The sequence below is a fragment of the Macaca mulatta genome, chromosome 19 (genome assembly GCF_049350105.2).
Source record: "Macaca mulatta isolate MMU2019108-1 chromosome 19, T2T-MMU8v2.0, whole genome shotgun sequence".
NCBI classification, from domain to species: domain Eukaryota; kingdom Metazoa; phylum Chordata; class Mammalia; order Primates; family Cercopithecidae; genus Macaca; species Macaca mulatta.
In genome coordinates, this window is record NC_133424.1 from 18,886,890 (window position 1) to 18,910,158 (window position 23,269).

At 51.6% G+C, this 23,269-nt stretch overlaps 1 protein-coding gene across 34 annotated transcripts in view; it reads left to right on the forward strand.

The window, feature by feature from the left end:
• PGPEP1 (pyroglutamyl-peptidase I) overlaps positions 1–18,921 on the forward strand; it is a 29,491-nt gene extending 10,570 nt beyond the window's left edge. The window contains exons 3-7 of one of the 34 annotated variants that reach the window (XM_077976949.1): positions 3,969–4,085; positions 5,468–5,700; positions 12,064–13,010; positions 14,202–15,078; positions 17,350–18,921. In XM_077976949.1, the coding sequence (XP_077833075.1) occupies positions 3,969–4,085; positions 5,468–5,700; positions 12,064–12,256 (543 nt within the window). In that variant the 3' untranslated portion in view covers positions 12,257–13,010; positions 14,202–15,078; positions 17,350–18,921. 34 annotated transcript variants of the gene reach the window in all.
• The last annotated feature ends 4,348 nt before the right edge of the window (positions 18,922–23,269 follow it).

The following is a 23,269-nucleotide window of genomic DNA, read 5'->3' on the forward strand; positions in this document are numbered from 1 at the left end:
CATTTATTCCCCACCCATCAGCATGAGAAGTTTGCATGAGCATGTTCACTGCAGCATGGCTTTACAATAAGGAAATCAGAAGCCACTTAGATGTTCCAATGTAGGGGAATGTTTAAATCCATGGTGACCTGTTTCTGAGACAGAGTATTACGCAGCAGAGAAAAGGGTACGCTGAGATCTCCGTAGAGTAATGTAGATAGATCTCCTAGATAGACTGCTGAGTGGAGCAAACACAGTTGCAGGATAAAATCAATGGCTGGGCACAGTGGCTCATGCCTGTCATCCCAGCACTTTGGAAGGCTGAGGTAGGAAGATCACTTGAACCCTGGAGGTCAAGGCTGCAGCGAGCGCTGATGGTGCCACTGCACTCCAGCCTCAGTGACCGGAGCTGGACCCTGTCTCAGAATTTTTTTTTTTTTTTACTGACTATGAATGGAAAAGCAGCAGTAAATCTTTTTAAAAACTTTACTTTGGCCGGGCGCGGTGGCTCAAGCCTGTAATCCCAGCACTTTGGGAGGCCGAGATGGGCAGATCACGAGGACAGGAGATCGAGACCATCCTGGCTAACATGGTGAAACCCCGTGTCTACTAAAAAATACAAAAAACTAACTGGGTGACGTGGCGGGAGCCTGTAGTCCCAGCTACAGGGGAGGCTGAGGCAGGAGAATGGCGTAAACCTGGGAGGCGGAGCTTGCAGTGAGCTGAGATCCAGCCACGGCACTCCAGCCCGAGCGGCAGAGCAAGACTCCGTCTCAAAAAAAAAAAAAAAAAAAAACTTTACTTTTGGCCGGGCGTGGTAGCTCACGCCTGTAATCACAGCACTTTGGGAGGCCAAGGCGGGTGGATTATGAGGTCAGGAGATGGAGACCATCCTGGCCAACATCCTGAAACGCCGTCTCTACTAAAAATACAAAAATTAGCCAGGCATGGTGGTATGTGCCTGTAATCCCAGCTACTCGGGAGACTGGGACAGGGGAATCGCTTGAACCCAAGAGGCGGAGGTTGCAGTGAGCTTAGATCGTGCCACTGCACTCTAGCCTGGGCGACAGAACGAGACTCCGTCTAAAAAAAAAAACTTTTATGTGCTGTTAGACTTTGTCTCAATACAATTTTTTTAAAAAGATAAAATCGAGCCAGGCACAGTGGCTCACGCCTATAATCCCAGTGCTTTGAGAGGCAGAGGTGGGCAGATCACCTGAGGTTAGAAGTTTGAGACCAGCCTGACCAACATGGAGAAACCCTGTCTCTACTAAAAATACAAAATTAGCCAGGTGTGGTGGCGCATGCCTGTAATCCCAGCTACTCAGGAGGCTGAGGCAGGAGAATCGCTTGAACCCAGGAGGTGGAGATTGCGGTGAGCCGATATCATGCCAGTGCACTCCAGCCTGGGCAACAAGAGCGAAACTCCATCTCAAAAAAAAAAAAAAGATAAAATTGATGTAAAAACAAGCCAGGTGTGGTGGTACCTGCCTGTAGTCTCAACTAAGGCTAAGATGGGAGGATCACCTGAGTCTAGGAGTTCAAGACCAGCCTGGGCAATGTAGTAAGACCCCATCTCTAAAAGCAAAAATACTATGAGATTTCTCAGGTGTGTGAATAAGAAATTAGAAACAGGTCTCCATGGGGCTGAGTGCAGTGGCTCCTGCCTGTAATCCCAGCACTGTGGGAGGCCAAGAAGGGGGCGGATCACTTGATCTTAGGAATTGGAAACCATCCTGGCCAACATGATGAAACCCCGTCTCTCCTAAAAATACAAAAATTAGTTGGGTGTGGTGGCGGGCACCTTGTAATCCCAGTACTCCGGAGGCTGAGGCGGAAGAATCTCTTGAGCCTGGGAAGCAGAGGTTGTAGTAAGACAAGATTGTACCACTAAATGACTTTTGATAATCCATCTCAAAAAGAAAGAAAGAAAGAGAGGGACTCACGCCTGTAATCCCAGCACTTTGGGAGGCCGAGGTGGGCGGATCATGAGGTCAGGAGATCGAGACCATCCTGGCTAACATGGTGAAACCCCGTATCTACTAAAAATACAAAAAATTAGCCAGGTGTGGTGGCGGGCACCTGTAGTCCCAGCTACTGGGGAGGCTGAGGCAGGAGAATGGCATGAACCCGGGAGGCGGAGTTTGCAGTGAGCCGAGATAGCACCACTGCAGTCCAGCCTGGGCGAAACAGCAAGACTCTGTCTCAAAAAAAAAAAAAAAAAAGAAAGGAGGAAGAAACAGATCTGCATGATGTATGCCATGCCCTGTCACCTCTGTGGTGTGAAGATGGGAATCAGTGCAGGTTTGTTAAGGGAATGGATGGTGGGACCTTTGAAAAATATAATTTTTTTTATTTTTGTTTATTTTATTTTATTTTATTTTTTTTTGAGACAGAGTCTTGCTCTGTCGCCCAGGCTGGAGTGCAGTGGCATGATCTGGGCTCACACTGCAACCTCCACCTCCCAGATTCAAGCCATTCTCGTGCCTCAGCCTCCCGGGTAACTGGGAGTGCAGGCGCGCACCATCATGCCCAGATAATTTTTTTTTTTTTTTTTTTTTTTTTTTTTTTTTTTTTTTTTGAGACGGAGTCTCGCTCTGCCGCCCAGGCTGGAGTGCAGTGGCCGGATCTCAGCTCACTGCAAGCTCCGCCTCCTGGGTTCCCACCATTCTCCTGCCTCAGCCTCCCGAGTAGCTGGGACTACAGGCGCCGCCACCACGTCCGGCTAGTTTTTTGTATTTTTAAAGTAGAGACGGGGTTTCACCGTGTTAGCCAGGATGGTCTCAATCTCCTGACCTCGTGATCCGCCCGTCTCGGCCTCCCAAAGTGCTGGGATTACAGGCTTGAGCCACCGCGCCCGGCTAATTTTTGTATTTTTAATGAAGACAGGGTTTTTCCATGTTGACCAGGGTGGTCTCGAACTCCTGACCTCAGGTGTTCCACCTGCCTCAGCCTCCCAAAGTGCTGAGATTACAGGCGTGAGCCACCGTACTCAGCCACTTCTCAGTGTTCTTGAGCTTTCTTCTGGGATACTGCTGAGTTACTTGGAAACAGGTTGAATTTTTTTTTTTTTTTTTTCCTTGAGACAGAGTTTTACTCTCGTTACCCAGGTTGGAGTGCCGTGGTGCAATCTCGGCTCACTGCAATCTCTGCCTCCCGGGTTAAAGCCATACTCCTGCCTCAGCCTCCTGAGTAGCTGGGATTACAGGCACCTGCCACCACGCCCAGCTAATTTTTGTATTTTTTAGTACAGATGGGGTTTCACGACGTTGGCAAGGTTGATCTCAAACTACTGACCTCAGGTGATCCGCCCAAAGTGCTGGGATTAAAGGCGTGAGCCACCACGCCTGGCTTTTTTTTTTTTTTTTTTTTTTGAGATGGAGTTTTGCTCTTGTTGCCCAGGCTGGAGTGCAGTTATGTGATCTCGGCTCGCTACAACCTCTGCCTCCCAGGTTCAAGCAATTCTGCCTCAGCCTCCCAAGTAGCTGGGATTACAGGCGTATGCTACCACACCGGCTAATTCTTGTATTTTTAGTAGAGATGGGATTACACCATGTTGGCCAGACTGGGCTCGAACTCCTGACCTCAAGGTGATCTGCCTACCTTGGCCTCCCAAAGTGCTGGGATTACAGGCCTGAGCCACCGCGCCCGGCCTGATACTCTGTTATTCCCATTTTACAGATGAGGAAACTGAGACTCTGAGAGTTAAGTGGATTGCCTAAGGTCACACAGGCAGGATTGATTCCAAGGAGCCTGGGATTTAACCCCAGGGGCCATAGAATCATGTCACCTTCCATAGAGATGCAGAGAGACTTCCAGGCAAGTGGGTGGGGAAGGAAATGAGGGGCTTTGAACTCAATCAACACTCACCACTTCCCATCCTGCAGAATAAGTCAGAAGAGCGGGCCTGTTTGTTTTACCCCCAGGGAGCGCATTATCCCCATAGCTGCCGTCAGGGGCCACGACACTCCCACTCTCTTCTCTTCCAGGAGCTGGAAAAGCTAGGCCTTGGCGACAGTGTGGACCTGCACGTGTACGAGATTCCAGTTGAGTACAAAACGGTCCAGAGACTCATCCCTGCCCTGTGGGAGAAGCACAGTCCACAGGTGAGTGGTGCCGAGGGGCGGTGCTTCCTCATCAGGACTTACAGGTTGGCACCCTTCATGTGGAGGACTTAGGTGGCTTTGTTCCTGATCGGATCACGTGACCAATGCCACACGGTCTTGTCTTCAAAAGGGCTTTTCAGGCCCGGCACGGTGGCTCACGCCTGGAATCCCAGCACGTTGGGAGGCCGAGGCAGATGGATCACCTGAGCTCAGGAGTTCGCGACCAGCCTGGGCAACATGGCGAAACCCTATCTCTACTAAAAATACAAAAAATTAGCCAGGTATGGTGGCGGGCACTTGTAGTCCCAGCTACTCGGGAGGCTGAGGCAGGAGAATCGCTTGCAACCAGGAGGCGGAGGTTGCAGTGAGCCGAGATTGTGCCATGGCACTCCAGCCTGGGCAGCAGAGCGAGACTTAGTCTCAAAAAACCCAAAGGGCTATCCAGGCCAAGGGTAGTGGCTCATGTCTGCAATCCCAGCACTTTGGAAGACTGCGGCAGGAGGATTGCTTGAGTCCAGGAGTTTGAGACCAGCCTGGGCAGCGTAGTGAGACCCCATCTCTACAAAAAAATTTAAAAATTAGGCATGATGGTGCACGCTTATACTTCCAGCTATTCAGAAGGCTGAGGCAGGAGGATTGCTCGAGCCCAGGAGTTTAAGACTATAGTGAGCCAAGATTTTTGTGCCACTGCACTCCTGCCTGGGCAACAGAGCAAGATCCTGTCTCTTACAAAAACAAACAAACAAGACTGGGCATGGTAGCTCACGCCTGTAATCCCAGCACTTTGGGATGCCAAAGTGGGCGGATCACCAGAGGTCAGGAGTTCGAGACCAGCCTGGCCAACATGCTGAAACCCCGTCTCTACTAAAAATACAAAATTAGCCGGGTGTGGTGGCACACATCTGTAATCCCAGCTACTCGGGAGGCTGAGACCGGAGAATCACTTAAACCCAGGAGGGGGAGGTTGCAGTGAGCTGAGATCGCACCATTGCACTCCAGCCTGGGCGACAGAGCAAGACTCCATTTCAACAAACAAAGAAACAAATAAAAACACTGTGCTGGCATTTTAACAGCTGCATAGTAGCTCATTATTTATTGAACTAACTCCCTCTGGATGGCTAGTTAGCTTGTTTCCAGTATTTGATTTCGATAACAGGAAGAGCTGCAATGAACAGCCTTGCATGTTTCAAATTCTTGCCTGTCTTACGTGGCATACCTTTTTGCAAGAGTGACTGCAGGGTCTATTCCAGCAGCAGGAGGTCAGAAATAACACAACCCCAGGCAGAGCCCAGTAAGGATGCTGCCTTTTCCTTGGCCTCAGGGGGACCTCCTCCGAGTCCCATGGGCAGGCCATGTTAAGTCCTGCCCCTGTCTATATGCAGCTGGTGGTGCATGTGGGGGTGTCAGGCATGGCGACCACAGTCACACTGGAGAAATGTGGACACAACAAGGGCTACAAGGGGCTGGACAACTGCCGCTTCTGCCCCGGCTCCCAGTGCTGCGTGGAGGATGGGCCTGAAAGCATTGACTCCATCATCGACATGGACGCTGTGTGCAAGCGAGTCACCACGTTGGGCCTGGATGTGTCGGTGACCATCTCACAGGATGCTGGCAGGTAGGGCCCTGTGGGGTGGGGGTGAGTGGGGATTTCCCCCCTCCACTCGCTGAGTCTGATGTGGAACAAGTCAAGCGTGTTGACCTTGGCCTCTTTGGATCAAGCACTCAGTGTATACGAGGCACAGAGCCAAGTATTTGTATGTAGCAGGTGCTGTCGATTCTGCTCCTGGGACTCATGGATCTGCCCACTTCTCCCCACCATCATGGTCCCCACCGCGGCCCCCAGCATCTTCCACCTGGACAGTGCCCCAGGCTCCACCTCAGTCTTCCTCCCTGCTGCCTCCACCGCAACCCAATCAGTCAGTTTCTATGTTAATTTCCTGGAGCTGCTGTAACAAATACCCACAAACCGGGTGGTTTCACATAACAGAAGCGTGTTGTGTAACAGCCTTGGAAGTCAGAAGTCCAAGGTCAAAGTGGTAGCAGGACTGGTTCCTTCTGGAGGTGCTGAGGGTGAATCTGTCCCAGGCATCTCTCCTGCAGCTGGTGGCTGCCAACCATCCTTGGATTGTAGACACATCACTCCAGTCCCCGCCCCCATCCTCACATCACCTTCTTCACTTTGTGTATGGCCATATGGTCTTCTTATTAGGACACCAGTCATATTTAGGACTCATCCTAATCCAGTATAACCTCATCTTTTTTTTTTTTTTTTTTTTTTTTTTTTTTTAATTTTTTTGAGATGGAGTTTTGCTCTTGTTGCCCAGGCTGGAGTGCAATAGTGTGATCTCAGCTCATTGCAACCTCCACCTCTTGGGTTCAAGCAGTTCTCCTGCGCCAGGCTCCCAAGTAGCTTGCACCACTACGCGTGACTAATTTTGTATTTGTAATTATAGGCATGCACCACTACGCATGACTAATTCTGTATTTTTATTAGGGACAGAATTTCTCCATGTTGGTCAGGCTGGTCTCGAACTCCCGACCTCCAGTGATCCGCCCACCTCCGCCTACCAAAGTGTTGGGATTACAGGCGTGAGCCACTATGCCCAGCTGACCTCATCTTAATGTAACTAATTACGTCTGCAAAGATCCTCTTTCCAAATAAGATGACATTCTTTTTTTTTTTTTGAGACGGAGTTTTACTCTTGTTGTCCAGGCTGGAATGCAGTGGCGCAATCTCGGCTCACTGCAACCTCCGCCTTCTGGATTCAAACAACTCTCCTGCTCCAGGCTACCAAGTAGCTAGGATTACAGGCATGCGTCATCACGCCCAGCTAATTTTTTGTATTTTTAGTAGAGATGGGGTTTCACCATGTTGGTCAGGCTGGTCTCGAGCTCCCGACTTCAGGTGATCCATCCTCCTCAGCCTCCTAAAGTGCTGGGATTACAGGCATGAGCCACCAAACCTAGCCCAAATAACGTCACAATCTGAGGTCCCAGGTGAATATGAATGTTGAGGAGATGATCCAACCTATTGCAAAAGTTCTTTTATAAATTTAAATCAGGGCCAGGTGCAGTGGTTCACACCTATAATCCTAGCACTTTGGGAGGCTAAGGCAGGAGGATCACTTGAGCCCAGAAGTTCAAGATCAACCTGGGCAACATAAGAAGACCCCATCTTAACAAATAAAAAAAATGGCAGACTGAGGCGGGAGGATTGCTGGAGCCTGGAGTTCGAGGCTGCAGTGAGCTGTGATAGCGCCACTGCACTCCAGCCTGGGTGACAGAACAAGACACTGTTGGCTCTAAATAAATAAATGCATGTGTCCCTTTCCTAGACCTTCCCTATGGCTCCCATTGCACATAGAATAAAATCTAACCCTGGTGCTTGGCCCGCCTCTCCACCCTGCTCTGCCTCTAATCACCCCATGTCCATTGCAGTCCAGACACATAAACCGGCTTCCTCCTGCTCCTCAAACACACCAAGCTCACTCCAGCCTCAGGGCCTTTGCATGCCCTATGGCCTCTGCCCAAAACACCTTCCTCTGGGAACTCCTCTTTCCAGTCTTTTTTTTGTTTTTGTTTTTCGAGATGGAGTCTCGCTCTGTTGCACAGGCTGGAGTGCAATGGCGCGATCTTGGCTCACTGCAACCTCCGCCTCTGATGTTCAAGTGATTCTCCTGCCCCAGCCTCCCAAGTAGCTGGGATTACAGGCGTGCGCCATCATATCCGGCTAACTTTTGTATTTTTAGTAGAGGCGGGGTTTCGCCATTTTGGCCACACTAGGGTGGTCTCGAACTCCCGACCTCAAGTGATCCACCTGCCTCAGCCTCCCAAAGTGCTGGGATTACAGGCCTGAGCCACTGCTCCTGGCCCTCTTTCCAGTCTTAACTCCAACACGAGTCACCTCCTTGTGACTTGTAGGCCTCTCCAACTCCCCAGACCAAGTTATACCCTCCCAGCACTGGCTTCCTCACTTCTCCCTAATCTGTGTGCTTGTCCAACTCGAAGGCGGCTGTTGGTCAGTGCAGTTGATTGGCTGAAGGAAGGAGTGCCTGGATTTACCGTCAGGATTTTTGTTTTTGGAGACAGGGTCTCACTCTGTTGCCTAGGCTGCAGTCCAGTGGTATAATCAGGGCTCACTGCAGCCTCGACCTCCTGAGATTAAGTGATCCCCCCTGCCTCAGCCTCCCAAGTGGCGGGGACTACAGATGCACAGCACCACATCCAGCTAATTTTTCTATTTTTTTTTTTTTTTTTTTTTTGAGACGGAGTCTCGCTCTGCCGCCCAGGCTGGAGTGCAGTGGCCGGATCTCAGCTCACTGCAAGCTCCGCCTCCCGGGTTCACGCCATTCTCCTGCCTCAGCCTCCCGAGTAGTTGGGACTACAGGCGCCCGCCACCGCGCCCGGCTAGTTTTTTGTATTTTTTAGTAGAGACGGGGTTTCACCGTGTTAGCCAGGATGGTCTCGATCTCCTGACCTCGTGATCCGCCCGTCTCGGCCTCCCAAAGTGCTGGGATTACAGGCTTGAGCCACCGCGCCCGGCCTAATTTTTCTATTTTTTGTAGAGACAGAATCTTGCCACATTGCCCAGACAGCTCTTGAATAACTGGGCTCAAGTAATCCTCCTGCCTCGGCCTCCCAAAGTGCTGGGATTATAGGCAAAAGCCACCACACACCACTGAGTTCTTTTTAAAGCTAACTTTTTTTTCTCTTTTTTAATTGAAAACTAATTGTTATTTGTTTGTTTGTTTGTTTTGACAGGATCTTGTTCTGTAGCCCAGGCTAGAGTGCAGTGGCAAAATCACAGATCACTGCAGCCTTGACTTTTTGGGCTTAGGTGATCCTCCCACCTCAGCCTCCCAGGTAGCACAACCAAACCAAACCCAGCTAATTGTTTGTTTTTTTTTTTTTTTTGAGACAGAGTCTTGCTTTGTCACCCAGGCTGGAGCCAGGCTGCAGTATCGTGGCACAATCTTGGCTTGCTGCAACCTCCGCCTCCTGGGTTCAAGCGATTCTCCTGCCTCAGCCTCCTGAGTGGCTGGGATTATAGGCGCCTGCCACCACACCCAGCTAATTTTTGTATTTTTAGTAGAGATAGGATTTTATCATGTTGGCCAGGCTGGTCTCAAACTCCTGACCTCAGGTGATTCGCCTGCCTCGGCCTCCCAAAGTGCTAGGATTACAGGCATGAGCCATCGCGCCTGGCCTAATTTTATTTTATTTTATTTATTTATTGGTTTTTTTTGAGACTGCATCTAGCTTTGTCGCCCAGGTTGGAGTGCAGTGGCTCGATCTTGTTTCACTGCAATCTCCACCTCCTGGGTTCAAGTGATTCTCCTGCCTCAGCCTCCCGGGTAGCTGGGATTACAGGCACCCACCACAACACCAAACTAATTTTTGTATTTTTAGTAGTGATGGTGTTTCACCATGTTGCCCAGGCTGGTGTTGAACTCCTGAGCTCAAGCAATACGCCCACGTTGACCTCCCAAGGTGCTAGAATTACAGGTTGAGCCTCCGTGCCCAGCCCAATTTTTTTTTTTTTAAGATAGAGTTTTGCTCTTATTGCCCAGGCTGGAGTGCAATGGCACAATCTTAGCTCACTGCAACCTCTGCCTCCCAGGTTCAAGTGATTCTCCTGCTTCAGCCTCCCAAGTAGCTGGGACTGCAGGTGCCTGCCACCATGCCCAGAAAATTTTTGTATTTTTAGTTGAGACGTTTCACCATGTTGGCCAGGCTGGTCTTGAACTCCTGACCTCAGGTGATCCACCTGCCTTAGTCTCCCAAAGTGCTGGGATTATAGGCGTAAGCCACCGCGCCTGGCTGCCCAGCCCAATTTTTTTGTATTTTTGATAGAGACAGGGTGTTGCAATGTTGCCCAGGCTGGTCTCGAACTCCTGGACTCAAGGGATCCTCCCACCTCAGCCTCCCAAAGTGCTGGGACGACAGGTGTGAGCCACCATACCCAGCTTCCATCAGTCTCTTTATAAAATTAATTTTTAATTACAGGTAACTCTAGAATGTATCCTCATATGTCTAATTGGGAAAAATTCTCATTCCCTCTCTTTTTCCATAGTGGTCCCTCTGATAAGTCAGACACTGAAACCATGAAGCTCCTACTGACTGACATGTTTCTGTACATATATACATCACTTGGCCTGCTGCTTTACGATTTTGTCTTGTTTTGCTTTGCTTTTATGTGGATGGAGTCACACGGCGAAAGTCACACTTTACTGACAATTATCTTCCTCAGCTTTCATTTGTGAACATTCAACATGCATCTGGTTGGCCGGGCGCGGTCGCTCAGTCCTGTAATCCCAGCACTTTGGGAGGCCGAGGCGGGCAGATCACAAGGTCAGGAGATGCAGACCATCCTGGCTAACACGGTGAAACCCTGTCTCTACTAAAAAAAAAAAAAATACAAAAAATTAGCTGGGCATGGTGGCGGGCACCTGTAGTCCCAGCTACTGGGGAGGCTAAGGCAGGAAAATGGCGTGAACCCGGGAGGCGGAGCTTGCAGTGAGCCGAGATTGCACCACTGCACTCCAGCCTGGGTGACAGAGCAAAACTCCGTATCAAAAAAAAAAAAAAAAATGCATCTGGCGAGTTCTCCATTTTTTTCTGGCTGTACCGCATTCCTTGTAAATGGTTTCATAGGATTCCATGGTGTGGATAAACCAGAGTTTACTAAGCCACTCCCTGTGGTGGTGACCCATGCCTGTAATCCCAGCACTTTGGGAGGCCAAGGCAGGTGAATCACTCAAGGTCAGGAGTTCCAGACCAGCCTGGCCAACATGGTGAAACCCCGACTCTACTATAAATATAAAAATTAGCCGGACGTGCTGGCAGGCGCTAATCCCAGCTACTTGGGAGGCTGAGGCAGGAGAATTGCTTGAACCCGGGAGGCGGATGTTGAAGTGAGCCAAGATCACAACACTCCACTCCAACCTGGGTGACAGAATATGACTCCGTCTCAAAAAAATAAATAAAAATAAAAACTGGAAATAGGGCCAGCCATAGTGGCTCACACCTGTAATCCCAGCACTTTGGGAGGCTGAGGCAGGCGGATCACTGGAGGTCAGGAGTTTCAGCCCAGCCTGGCCAGCATGGTGAAACCCTGTCTCTACTAAAAATACAAAAATTAGCCATATGTGATGTGGTCCACGCCTGTAATCCCAGCTACTCGGGAGGCTGAAGCAGGAGAATCGCTTGAGCTGAGGAGGCAGAAGTTGCATTGAGCTGAGATTGTGCCACTGCACTGCAGCCTGGGCAGCAGAGCCAGACTCTGTCTCAAAAAAACAAAACAGAAAATATAGCCGGTGCTGATGGTGCACACCTGTACTGGCAGCTACTCAGGAGGCTGAGGTAGGAGGATCGCTGGAGGCCAGGAGTTTGAGGCTACAGGGAGCTGTGATTGCACCACTGCACTCCAGACTGGGTGACAGAGTGAGACCCTGTCTCAATAAACAAACAAAAAATGGAAATACCAGGTTGTAAAGCCTGGGTGACTATAATTTTACTAGCCTGCCAAATTGCCTTCCACACGGGGATAACCAGTGTTCATTCCCACCAGCAACAGCTCACTCTGCCCATTTCCCCACATGTGCCACAGCACTGGGAGTTATCAAGTTTTTTGTTTTTGTTTTTTGTTTTTTTAAAAGAGACAGGATCTCACTCTCTTGCCCAGGCTGAGTGCAGTGGTGCAATCAGGGCTCGCTGCAGCCTCGACCTCCTGGGCTCAACCAGTCCTCCCGCCTCCACCTCCTGAGTAGCTGGGACTACAGGCACGCACCACCAACCCTGGTGATTTTTTTCATCTTTGCCAACCTGGGGAGGGAGGAGAGTGTTATTCCATCTTGTGGGTGGCTGGTGAGGCTGGGGTCTTCCCTCGAGTTTGGATGAGTGCCGTCACCTTGGTCTGCGGATTGCCCCTCTGACCCCGTTTTGGTCTCTCTCTTACCCGCCACGCCCTGCGGCTTAGATATCTCTGCGACTTTACGTACTACACCTCTCTGTACCAGAGTCACGGTCGATCAGCCTTCGTCCACGTGCCCCCTCTGGGGAAGCCATACAACGCAGACCAGCTGGGCAGGGCACTGAGAGCCATCATTGAGGAGATGCTGGACCTCCTGGAGCAGTCAGAGGGCAAAATCAACTATTGCCACAAACACTGAGGAACGCTCAGGTCTCCTAAGACCTCATCCTGCTGGGGACCCCACGAGGGGACATCCACCCTCTGGGGTGTGGCCAGGAAAGGACAAGCTCTTCAACTTGGGGATCCGATCTGGAAGAGAGATTCTGATCTGCCCATCTCCTCTTCCTCCTTCTCTACAAAAGCTCCGGTTGATTTGAGGGAAGTGGCTGAAAATTTTCTTTGCTCCCGTTTTCCTCCCTGCATCTGGGGACACAGCTGCCGTGACCAGGGAGGCCAGCCTGAGGGGTCCAGATGCCCAGGGAGAATCTTGGTCTGGTGGGTCCATGAGCTGCGATACCACAGCTGGAGCCACGTGTTCACCTGCTTTCCTGTCTGTTGGTGAAGGAATTTCAGAATTCACTTTATATCCAAGACTGGCTTTTACCAAATTTAAAAGCCTCTCACTGAGTCCTCGACCTTGACCTGTGCTCAACAGCCTGGCCCTTTCTGGGGCTACCCTGGGATATGGCATATTTTTTTCTTTCTTTCTTCTCTCTCTCTCTCTCTTTTTTTTTTTTTTAAACCAATAGTGCTAGTTTGTGCACAGAATAATTTATATTCCCTTTGGTTAAAATGCAGGCTTTTTAGCCAACAACAAAAGTGTCTTTTTTCCCCCCATGCCGGGGTGAGGCCACTTTTGCCTCCTGCCCTGAAAATTGGACTTAAGATGCCATGTCTTGGCTGGGCGCAGTGGCTCATGGCTGTAATCCCAGCACTTTGGGAGGCCAGGGTGGGTGGATCACTTGAGATCAGGAGTTCGAGACCAGCCTAGCCAACATGGTGAAACCCTGCCTCTACTAAAAATATAAACATTAGCTGGGCGTGGTGGTGCATGCCTGCAGTCCTAGCTACTTGGGAGGCTGAGGCTGGAGAATCGCTTGAACCCGGGAGGCAGAGGTTGCAGTGAGCTGCGATTGCACGGCTGCACTCCAGCCTGGGTGACAGAGCGAGATTCTGTCTCAAAAAAACAACTGGACTTAAGATGGCATGTCTTGGTTTTAGGGCCAAAAATGAGGACCCCTTGCTTAAGGCATGGGGTCGGTGGCCAGGCGACGGGGTGGGACTGCTGCCCCAGATGTGGCCATGGGGGTCGTGGTCCTTTCAACACCGAGCTATGAGCTGTCGCCATGGAGACCAGGGCCATCTGTGAGAAGGCGGATTTTGTCTGCTTTTGACTTTTCTTTTTTAATATGTAAACTCCACAGCAGCGGAAACCCGCCCCCTCCACTTCTGGCCTGGAGCTTCAAGGTTTTGGTGCCGGAACGAGTTTGTTGTTCCCTTAGCAGGGTGGTGGGGGGGTCTCAAAACGGAGGCCTGGGGGCTGGAGTTGGCAGCTTTGCATGTCCCGGCATGTCTGAGCAGGAGGAATTCCGGGCGGCCAAGGGGTTTTATGTAGATTGGTTTTGGATACTCGCCCAGGAGTCAGGAGTCAAATTTTATCTCACTTCCTGGTAACCTTGAACTCTAGACAGGGATGAAATGATGTAACGTTCCTCAGATGATGTAAGTTCAGCCAGATCTTGATACCCATCAGGGAGAGAGGACGACCCCTACAGTGAAACCAATTGAGTGAAATGCACGTTCTGGAAATCAGTTTCTATTTTGGCCTGGGGGAATGTGGCTATACTGTTTCCCTGCGTGTGACACAGTTGGAATCTGATCTTGTTGGTTTCCCAACATCTAGGGTTGTGTGTGTGTGTGTGTGTGTGTGTGAGAGAGAGAGACAGACAGACAGAGAGAGACAGGGTCTTGTTCTGTTGACCAGGCTGGAGTACAGTAGTGTGATCATGGATCACTGCAGCCTCCTGGGCTCAAGTGATCCTCCCATCTCAGCCTCCTGAGTAGCTGGAACTACAGGCATGTACCACCACACCTGGCTAATTTTTAAATTTTTTGTACAGACAGAGTTTTGCCATGTTGCCCAGGCTGGTCTCGAACTCCTGGACTCCAAGCGATCCTCCCTTCTCGGTCTCCCAAAGTGCTGGGATAACAGGCACTTATTATCCACTTATGAGCCACTGATCCCAGCCCAGTTCTTTTTTAAAACAACTGAGAGTTTTGTTTTCTTCAGCGTTCACCTTCCTTGTCTCCAGTTCCAATGCTGGCAGTGGTTCCTACCTCTGTTGGGTTTCTAGATCATTTGGGAACTGGGATGATGGGTTTCTGTGAAACACGTTTTCCAAGCCTTGGGCTTTCTCTGGAGGGGAAGGTGGATGCTGGTAGGTGACTTGCAGTAGGTGCCTGGCAGTGGGTGTGGACTGTGACTGGCAGGTGGAAATGAGTAGGGACACTATTGTTCCCTCCACTCCAGCCTTCTTTTTGCTCGAAATGCCCCCTCCACACCCCTGGTAGCTCTCTGTGTCCTGAGAAATCGAGTGTGGGAGGCAGCACTGCATCTGTCCCCCCAGCTTCTGTGAAGGGAAACTGTGGCCTCTTTTGAATGTAGGGAACAACTGAAGACTCGGGGATCACCCAGAGGTCTTGTGGAAAACAACTTCAGACTTCATCTTGCTCTGTTCCTCAAAGGTCTCGTCTGTGGGCCTCTGAGGAGAAAACAGATCTAGCTAAGACGGGCAACATGGGGAAGAGGGTGTGCCAGGCCTGAACTGAGCTAAGCACCTGCCCCAGGCTCCATCTTTCTTTTGTCTTCATTTCACCTCTGTGTTTAAAGCACCGTGTGACATAGCTCCTTAGAGATATAACCTATTGTCTGCTCATTGTCAAGTGTGTGTGTGTCATCTTTGTGTTCTTTTTTTTTTTTTTTGAGACAGAGTCTTGCTCTGTCACCCAGGCTGGAGTGCAGTGGCCAGATCTCGGCTCACTGCAAGCTCTGCCTCCCGGGTTCACACCATTCTCTTGCCTCAGCCTCCCGAGTAGCTGGGACTACAGGTGCCCACCACCTCGCCCGGCTAGTTTTTTGTATTTTTTTTTAGTAGAGACGGGGTTTCACCGTGTTCGCCAGGATGGTCTCGATCTCCTGACCTCGTGATCCACCCGTCTCGGCCTCCCAAAGTGCTGGGATTACAGGCTTGAGCCACCGCGCCCGGCCCAATCTTTGTGTTCTTGCAGGGACATTTGTGTTCACATTTCCTCACCGAGTCAAGCCAGTATCCCATCCTTCCTCATAATGCACAACATTTGGCTCATTTACATTTTCTCATTGTTATTTTTCGTTCTTATTTTTTGAGACGGACTCTCACACTGTCCCCCGGGCTAGAGTGCAATGGTGTGATCTCAGCTCACTGCAACCTCCGCCTCCTGGGTTTACAAAAGTCTCCTGCCTCAGCCTCCCGAGTAGCTGGGATTACAGGTACACACCACCATGCTTGGCTAATTTTTGTATTTTTAGTAGAGATGCAGCCTCGCCATGTTGGCCAGGCTGGTCTTGAAATCCTGACCTCAGGTGATCCGCCTGCCTTCGCCTCCCAAAGTGCTGGGATTACAGGTGTGAGCTATCGCGCCTGGCCGAGTTTTTTACAAATATTTTTCTTTTGGTGGAACTCATCTATGCATTGTATGGTGTGTTTTTCCACCTTTGTTGGGTCTCAGCTTAGAATAGCCTCACGTGGGCTAGGTTTGGTGACTCACACCTGTAATCCTAGCACTTTGGGAGGTTGAGGCAGGAGAATCTCTTGAGCCCAGGAGTTCAAGACCAGCCTGGGCAACATAGCAAGAGCCCCCACATCTACCAAAACATACAAAAATTAGCCAGATGTGGTGGTGCATGCCTGTGGTCCCAGATACTCAGGAGGCTGAGGCAGGAGGATTACCTGTGCCTGGGAGGTTGAAGCCCCAGTGAGCCATGATCACACCACTATAGTCCAGCCTGGGCAACAGAGCAAGACCTTGTCTCAAAAAAAAAAAAAAAAAAAAAAAAAGTCCTCATGCAAGAAGGTAAGGACCAAGTCCCATTCCCTCTCGCCTCATTTTCAGAGCCTGGAGTAGGGGCTACATGTGGCATAGGAAGGGTCTGCAAAGTGGGTGGGACTTGGCAGGTGTTGGGAAGAGGAATAGGAGTGGCAAGTGTCAATGGTGGAAAGACAGGCTGAGGGGTGTGGTGGGAAGGCTGGGGGAGAAAGGTGAGAAGTGATTGGGGGGCTTCCCTGATGAGTCCTCATGGAGGGTGCTGAGGCAGGGAACAGGGGTACAGGGACAGCGATCGGGGCACCTGGTGCCCTGACCAGCTTGATGATGGCATCTCTTTTAAGATGCCCCAAGTCTGTGCACTTTATTCCTTTATTCGGCCCCTAGCACCCCCTCCCCACCACAAAGGTCAGTGGTATGTGTGTGGGGATGTAGCTCAAAAAAGAAATAAGATGGAGTGGAAAGGAAAGAAAGGAAGAAGCAGGAATTCAAGGTGAGTGGGCTGAGCTTGGGGCCACCTAGCCCACCTGCTGCAATCAAGGGCTGGAACAAGCCTGAGGCTACTTGGAGAGGCAGGGCTGGGCAGGGACAGGGGGTGGGGGCCGAGTTCACAGCTTCTCCATCAGAGCCAGATGTGTGGAGGAAATGTCCCAGATGGCAGTAGTTTCTGGGCAAGGAGGGGAATCCTGTAGATGGTTCATGTCTATGATCCCAGTGCTTTGGGAGGCTGAGGTGGGAGGATTGCTTGAGCCCAGGAGTTCAAGACCAGTCCTGGGCAGCATGGCAAGACCCCATCTCTACATAAATTTAAAAAAAAAAAAAATTAGCCAGGTGTGGTAACAAGCACCTGTAGTCCCAGCTACTTGGGAGGCTGAGTTGGGAGGCTTATCTGAGCCCGGAAGGTGGAGGCTGCAGTAAGCCGTGATTACACCACTGTACCCCAGCCTGGGCAACAGAGAAAGACCCTGTCTCAAAATTGAGGGTAAAAAGGGGGCCAGGCACGGTGGCTTACGCCTGTTATCCCAGTACGTTGGGAGGCCAAGGCAGGCTGATTGCTTGAGGCCAGGAGTTTGGGACCAGCCTGGCCAACATAGCAAAACCCCGTCTGTACTGAAAATACAAAAATTAGTCAGGTGCGCACCTGTAATCCCAGCTACTCGGGAGGCTGAGGCAGGAGAATTGCTTGAACCCGGGAGGTGGAGGTTGCAGTGGGCCGAGATCGCGCCACTGCATTCCAGACTGGGCAACATAGCAAGACTCCGTCTCCAAAACAAAACAAAACAAAACAAAACAAAAAACAAAATGGAATTTCCTGCTCCGCTCTTCTGCTCATTGCTGGCATAGAAACATCTAGAACAGAAAGTATCCACTCTGGGGCAGATGGAAGAGCTGGAGAAGTAGATTCAAGATGCCTTTTAGTCTTGGAAGTTTCTTCCAGGGAGCGAGACCCGCTGGTATGTTTACATCTGCACTCCCGTGCCCTGGGGAAGTGACTGGGTGGAGGGGATGGCTCGTGGAAATCTGCCCCGCACAGCCGGCCCCCTTTGGGCTGCCACTGTCTAGACTGTTGGCCTTTGACCTCTCCGCCTCTTGTGGCGTCTGAACCCTTTTGGAGAGAGCCGGACAAAGCCCCATTCTCCATGGCCTCGGCCTCTGTCCTGAGGCCTCTGGGAGCCGTGTGATCCTGCGGCCAGTGTGGGATGCTGATGATGGTTGAGGAAGCAGGTCTCTGCCAGGTTGCCCCATGCGGCCACCCGTCCTCAGCATCCTAACTTAAGGGGGCGGGAGAGGCCTTTGTTTCTATAATCCAAATTAAATTTCCCTTCCCTGGGCACAAGTGCCTCATAAGGGCCCAGGGCTGCTGGCTGGGAGGGAAAGTGTCCCCAGTTTTGCAGTGAGGAGGCAGGCTGAGGGCTGGGGTTCTACTTAGACCCTTGGCAGAATGGCTGGAGGGGCAGGTGCTGCCCAGCTGGAAAGCTAATTCCTGGGTGGATGCTGAACATACCTGCTGAGAATCTGTCCCCTGGTTTCCAGGACAGTTGTCACAAGCTGAGTGGTGGGGAACTCCCAGGCCTTGAGGGACCCAGTCCCACCCCAAACTGCTCCGCCTCCCCCAAATTCCCTTTCTCCTCCTCCTCTTTCTCCCCGCCATGGCTCCCCGAAGTTACCCACAGAAGTGCCTGCCTCTCCAGCGCTCACAGAACACACAAAAAAGGGACACGAATTGGTCACTGGGTAGTGGCCGTGGCTCCTGACGATCCAGACCAGCGTCTGGCCCAAGCCATTCACAGAGGTGGAGTCTGGGGCCTGAGGGCTTTTGTGTCCTGACACTTTGTCTCAAGGAGATCCCACATAGGGATTTGAGTTAGGCTTTCTGCTTGCCAAGGCCTGTGGCATCTGAGCCTGGCTGAGGGCCAGGCAAGCTTCCCCTGAGCCTTTGGAAGCCGAGTTCACACTCTGCCTGCCCAGAGGAGCGCCAGCTTGTTTCTGGGGGCTCCTCTAACATCTCAGGTTTTTATCTTGTCTTAAATTTCTCTCTAGGAGAAAACCCTTCCCTTCCAAAGGTGACTGTGTTTTCTGTCCCCAAAGGAGGGCCCGGTCCCTCCAGGCTCAGCGTGGCTTCTCCCTGATCCCCCTAGAACTTTTGCCAGTGCCTTTTCTGAAACTCCTGTGTCCCGGACCTCCCAGGCGGAGAAGGATATGCCGGACTCTGCCTGGGGCTGAGCTCTAGGAGACCCCAAATTTGACACCAGAGTAAGCAAATAAAACAGTTGAAATACACTTACATTTCCTGTGTGTCCTTGTGTGAGGCCGGAGTTCACCTGGGTGCCCGGAAGTAGAGGGACCCTGTGTCACTGGGTTTCCATTCTCAGTGGTGCTGGGCCCAGGGCAGCTGGTGACCATGTGCTGAGTGAGTGATGAGGGGGGGATTCTGCCCTGAGTGGTCTCTTTCCTCAAAATCAGGGGTCTGGCTGGGTGCGGTGGCTCACACCTGGAATCCCAGCACTTTGGGAGGCCAAGGTGGGTGGATCACCTGAGGTCAGGAGTTCCAGACCAGCCTGGTCAACATGGCAAAACCCTGTCTCTAGTAAAAATACAAAAATTAACCAGGTGTGGTGGCACGTGCCTGTAATCCCAGCTACTCAGGAAGCTGAAGCAGGGGAATTACTTGAACCCGGGAGGTGGAGGTCACAGTGAGCCGAGATCACACCACTGTACTCCAGCCTGGGCAACAGAGCGAGACTCAGTCTCAAACAACAACAACAACAACAACAACAACAAACCAGGGACTTGTTGCAACACACAGGAAGGTTGAGGAATTTGCCTGTGGTAACACAGGCACTGGGATTTGAGCGATGATCTGCGTCAACCTCCAGAACATACAAAATCCACATCACGGCTAGGCGCCGTGGCTCACGCCTGTAATCCCAGCACTTTAGGAAGCTGAGGTGGGTGGATCACCTGAGGTCAGGAGTTCAAGACCAGCCTGACCAACATGGTGAAACCCCATCTCTACTAAAAATACAAAAATTAGCTGGGCGTGGTGGCAGGTGCCTGTAATCCCAGCTACTCGGGAGGCTGAGGCAGGAGAATCACTTAAACCCAGGAGGGGGAGGTTTCTGTGAGCCGAGATCGCGCCACTGCACTCCAGCCTGGGCGACAGAGCGAGACTTCTCAGAAGAAAAAAACAAAAAATCCCTATCACTCTGACAGGGGATGCCATGCCATTGCCACCCTTACAGACAGGGAAACTGAGGCTCCACCAGTTGAAGCCCCTTGTCCCCTGTGTCACGGCCAGGGAGAGTAGGGGTGGGAAGGTGAAGCCAGGCCGGCTTCTCTGGAGTTGGAGGGCCTTTTTTTTTTTTTTTTTTGAGACGGAGTCTCGCTCTGTCGCCCAGGCTGGAGTGCAGTGGCCTGATCTCAGCTCACTGCAAGCTCCGCCTCCCGGGTTCACGCCATTCTCCTGCCTCAGCCTCCCGAGTAGCTGGGACTACAGGCGCCGCCACCTCGCCCGGCTAGTTTTTTTTTGTATTTTTTTTTAGTAGAGACGGGGTTTCACCGTGTTAGCCAGGATGGTCTCGATCTCCCGACCTCGTGATCCGCCCGTCTCGGCCTCCCAAAGTGCTGGGATTACAGGCTTGAGCCACCGCGCCTGGCCGGAGTGGAGGGCCTTGAAGAACACAAACGGACGTGTTCATTCCCTAGGCCTGTCCTCAGCAGGGATGAAGATACCCTGGTCTCTGGCTCTCTGAGAATAAACTTTTGACAGCAAAGGGACTTGCACAAGAAGGAAGATGTCAGGCCGGGCGCGGTGGCTCAAGCCTGTAATCCCAGCACTTTGGGAGGCCGAGACGGGCGGATCACGAGGTCAGGAGTTCGAGACCATCCTGGCTAACACGGTGAAACCCCGTCTCTACTAAAAAATACAAAAAACTAGCCGGACGAGGTGGCGGGCGCCTGTAGTCCCGGCTACTCGGGAGGCTGAGGCAGGAGAATGGCGTAAAAACCCGGGAGGCAGAGCTTGCAGTGAGCTGAGATCCGGCCACTGCACTCCAGCCTGGGCGACACAGCGAGACTCCGTCTCAAAAAAAAAAAAAAAAAAAAAAAAAAAAAAAAAAAAAAAAAAAAAAAAAAAAGAAGGAAGATGTCCTGGAGCAAGTGGACCCCGTGGGTTGGGGGAACTTCCTTGGAGTCACTGAGGACTGAGGGTTCTTGCACCCCCAGTGGGGGTGTTCATAGCTGGGTGGTCTTTCCCATAGGGTTGACTCATTATTATTATTTAATGTAGAGACAGGGTCTTGCCACATTGCCCAGGCTGGTCTCGAACTCCTGGGCTTAAGCTCTCTACCCACCTCAGCCTCCCAAAGCTCTGGGATTCCAGGCATGAGCCACCACGCCCGGCTCTTTGCTGTTTTGAGCCTTGGTTTACCCATTCCTCATGGGGCTTTTGTGGGAATTCAATGAGATTCTGCTTTTACAGCCCTTACCCTGGAGCTTGATGCTCAGTAAATACAATGATCAGGGTGTGGGCTCTCGCTTATAATCCCAGCGCTTTGGGAGGCTGAGGCGGGTGTATCACTTGAGGTCAGGAGTTCGAGACCAGCCTGGGCAACATGGTGAGACTCCCATCTCTACAAAAAATACAAAAATTAGACAGGTGTGGTGGCACACACCTGTAGTCCCAGCTACTCAGGAGGTTGAGATGGGAGGATCATCTGAGCCTGGGGGGGAGGTCAAGGCTGCAGTGAGCAGTGATCATGCCACTGCACTCCATCCTGAGTGACAGAGTGAGTCTCCATCTCAAAAACAAAAACCTGGCCAGGTGCGGTGGCTCACGCCTGTAATCCCAGCACTTTGGGAGGCCAAGGCAGGTGGATCATTTGAGGTCAGGAGTTCGAGACCAGCCTGGCCAACATGGAGAAACCCCATCTCTACTAAAAATCCAAAAATTAGCCGGCCATGGTGGTAAACGCCTGTAATCCCTGCTACTCGGGAGGCTGAGGCAGGAGAATTGAGTGAACCAGGGAGGCTGAGGTTGCAGTAAGCTGAGATTGCACCACTACACTCCAGTCTGGGTGATGGAATGAGACTCCATCTCAAAAAAATAAACCCACAAAATAAATTCCTCTTCCAGGAAGCCCTCCTGGCTACCTAGGCATCTCCTCTGACTCCTACAGCTTCCTGGGTGTCCCCATTGTAGCACTCTGGGTGGTAATTGACAGCCTCTGTGACAGGGTGGATGGGTATGCATGGGGCCCCCCTGTGTCTCCTGTGCCCAGCACAGTGCCAGAGGCACAGTAGGTGTGCAGTAAACTGCTGGGAGGAGAGGTGAGTGCTGTGGGTCCACTCCTGAGGCCAGCCAGGGACTTGGCGAGACACCAGTGCCTCCTCTCAGGAGTGAAAGACGCTGGAAACACCAGGCTCCTCCTGCAATCTGGGGCCCCCACCTAAGGAGGCCCCTCACCCTGTATGAATGGCTGTCCCAGTCATTCAGAAAGTTCCCACTGTGGGCTGGGCCCTGGACTGGGGACACAGCAAGGATCAGGCAGCTGGGAGTACAGCATGGAGGTCCCTGCTGGGATGGGGGCTGCACAGGCAGCTAAAGAGTCCGAGGCTCATCCCAGGATGTGGCTGAGAGAGACTGCACAAGGGTCCATCCCCTAGAGGCCCCATCCGCCCTTGCCTGGGTGCTCCCAGCCTTACTCAAAGGAGTGGGTCTGCCTGGTGCTTTGTCTCACACCTGCAATCCCAGTGCTTTGGGAGGCCGAGGCAGGGGGATCGCTTGAGCACAGGAGTTCCAGACCAGCCTGGACAACGTAGCGAGATTGTATCTCTACAAAAGTAAAAATAAATTTTATAAAGTAGCTGTGGACTGGGCACAGTGGCTCACGCCTGTAATCCCAGCACTTTGGGAGGCCAAGGTGGGCAGATCACCTGAGGTCAGGAGTTCGAGACCAGCCTGGCCAACATGGTGAAACCCTGTCTCTACTAAAAATGCAAAAGTTAGCCGGGTGTGGTGGTGCACACCTGTAATCCCAGCTACTCAGGAGGCTGAGGCAGGAGAATCGCTTGAACCCAGGAAGCAGAGGTGTCAGTGAGCTAAGATCACCCCACTGCACTCCAGCCTGGTGACACAGTGAGACCCTGTCTCTAAAAAAAATGAAATAAAAATGAAAAGATGAAGATCTTGGCCTCCATTCTTGCCCTTCCACTCCATTCCAACTGCTGGGCCTCTCACACCCTCTGTGGCTCCCTTTCGCCTACAGGGAAAAGGATTTCTGTACTGGGGATTTGAACCCCATTCCCTTGTTTCTACTGACCCCCGACTGCCTCAATATCCCGCACTTCCTCTCCCCAGAACCACCCTCCCCAAAGCCCTTATTGATGCTTGGAGGATTCCTATGCATCCCTCAAAGCCCACGGTTTGGGAAAGATGCTGCAGTGGTCTCGAGACATCCTGAGTGTGATGAAAGCCTGGGGTAGGGGTAAAGGGGCAAAATCCAGCACCAGAAATCCCAACTGAGTCCTTCCCCCACACGTCTTCCACCTTCCCACCCTCTCTTGCAGGTTCTGGCTCCCTGCCTCGAAGCAATCACCAGTTTTTACAAGGAGTGCCTCAGACCTGCCC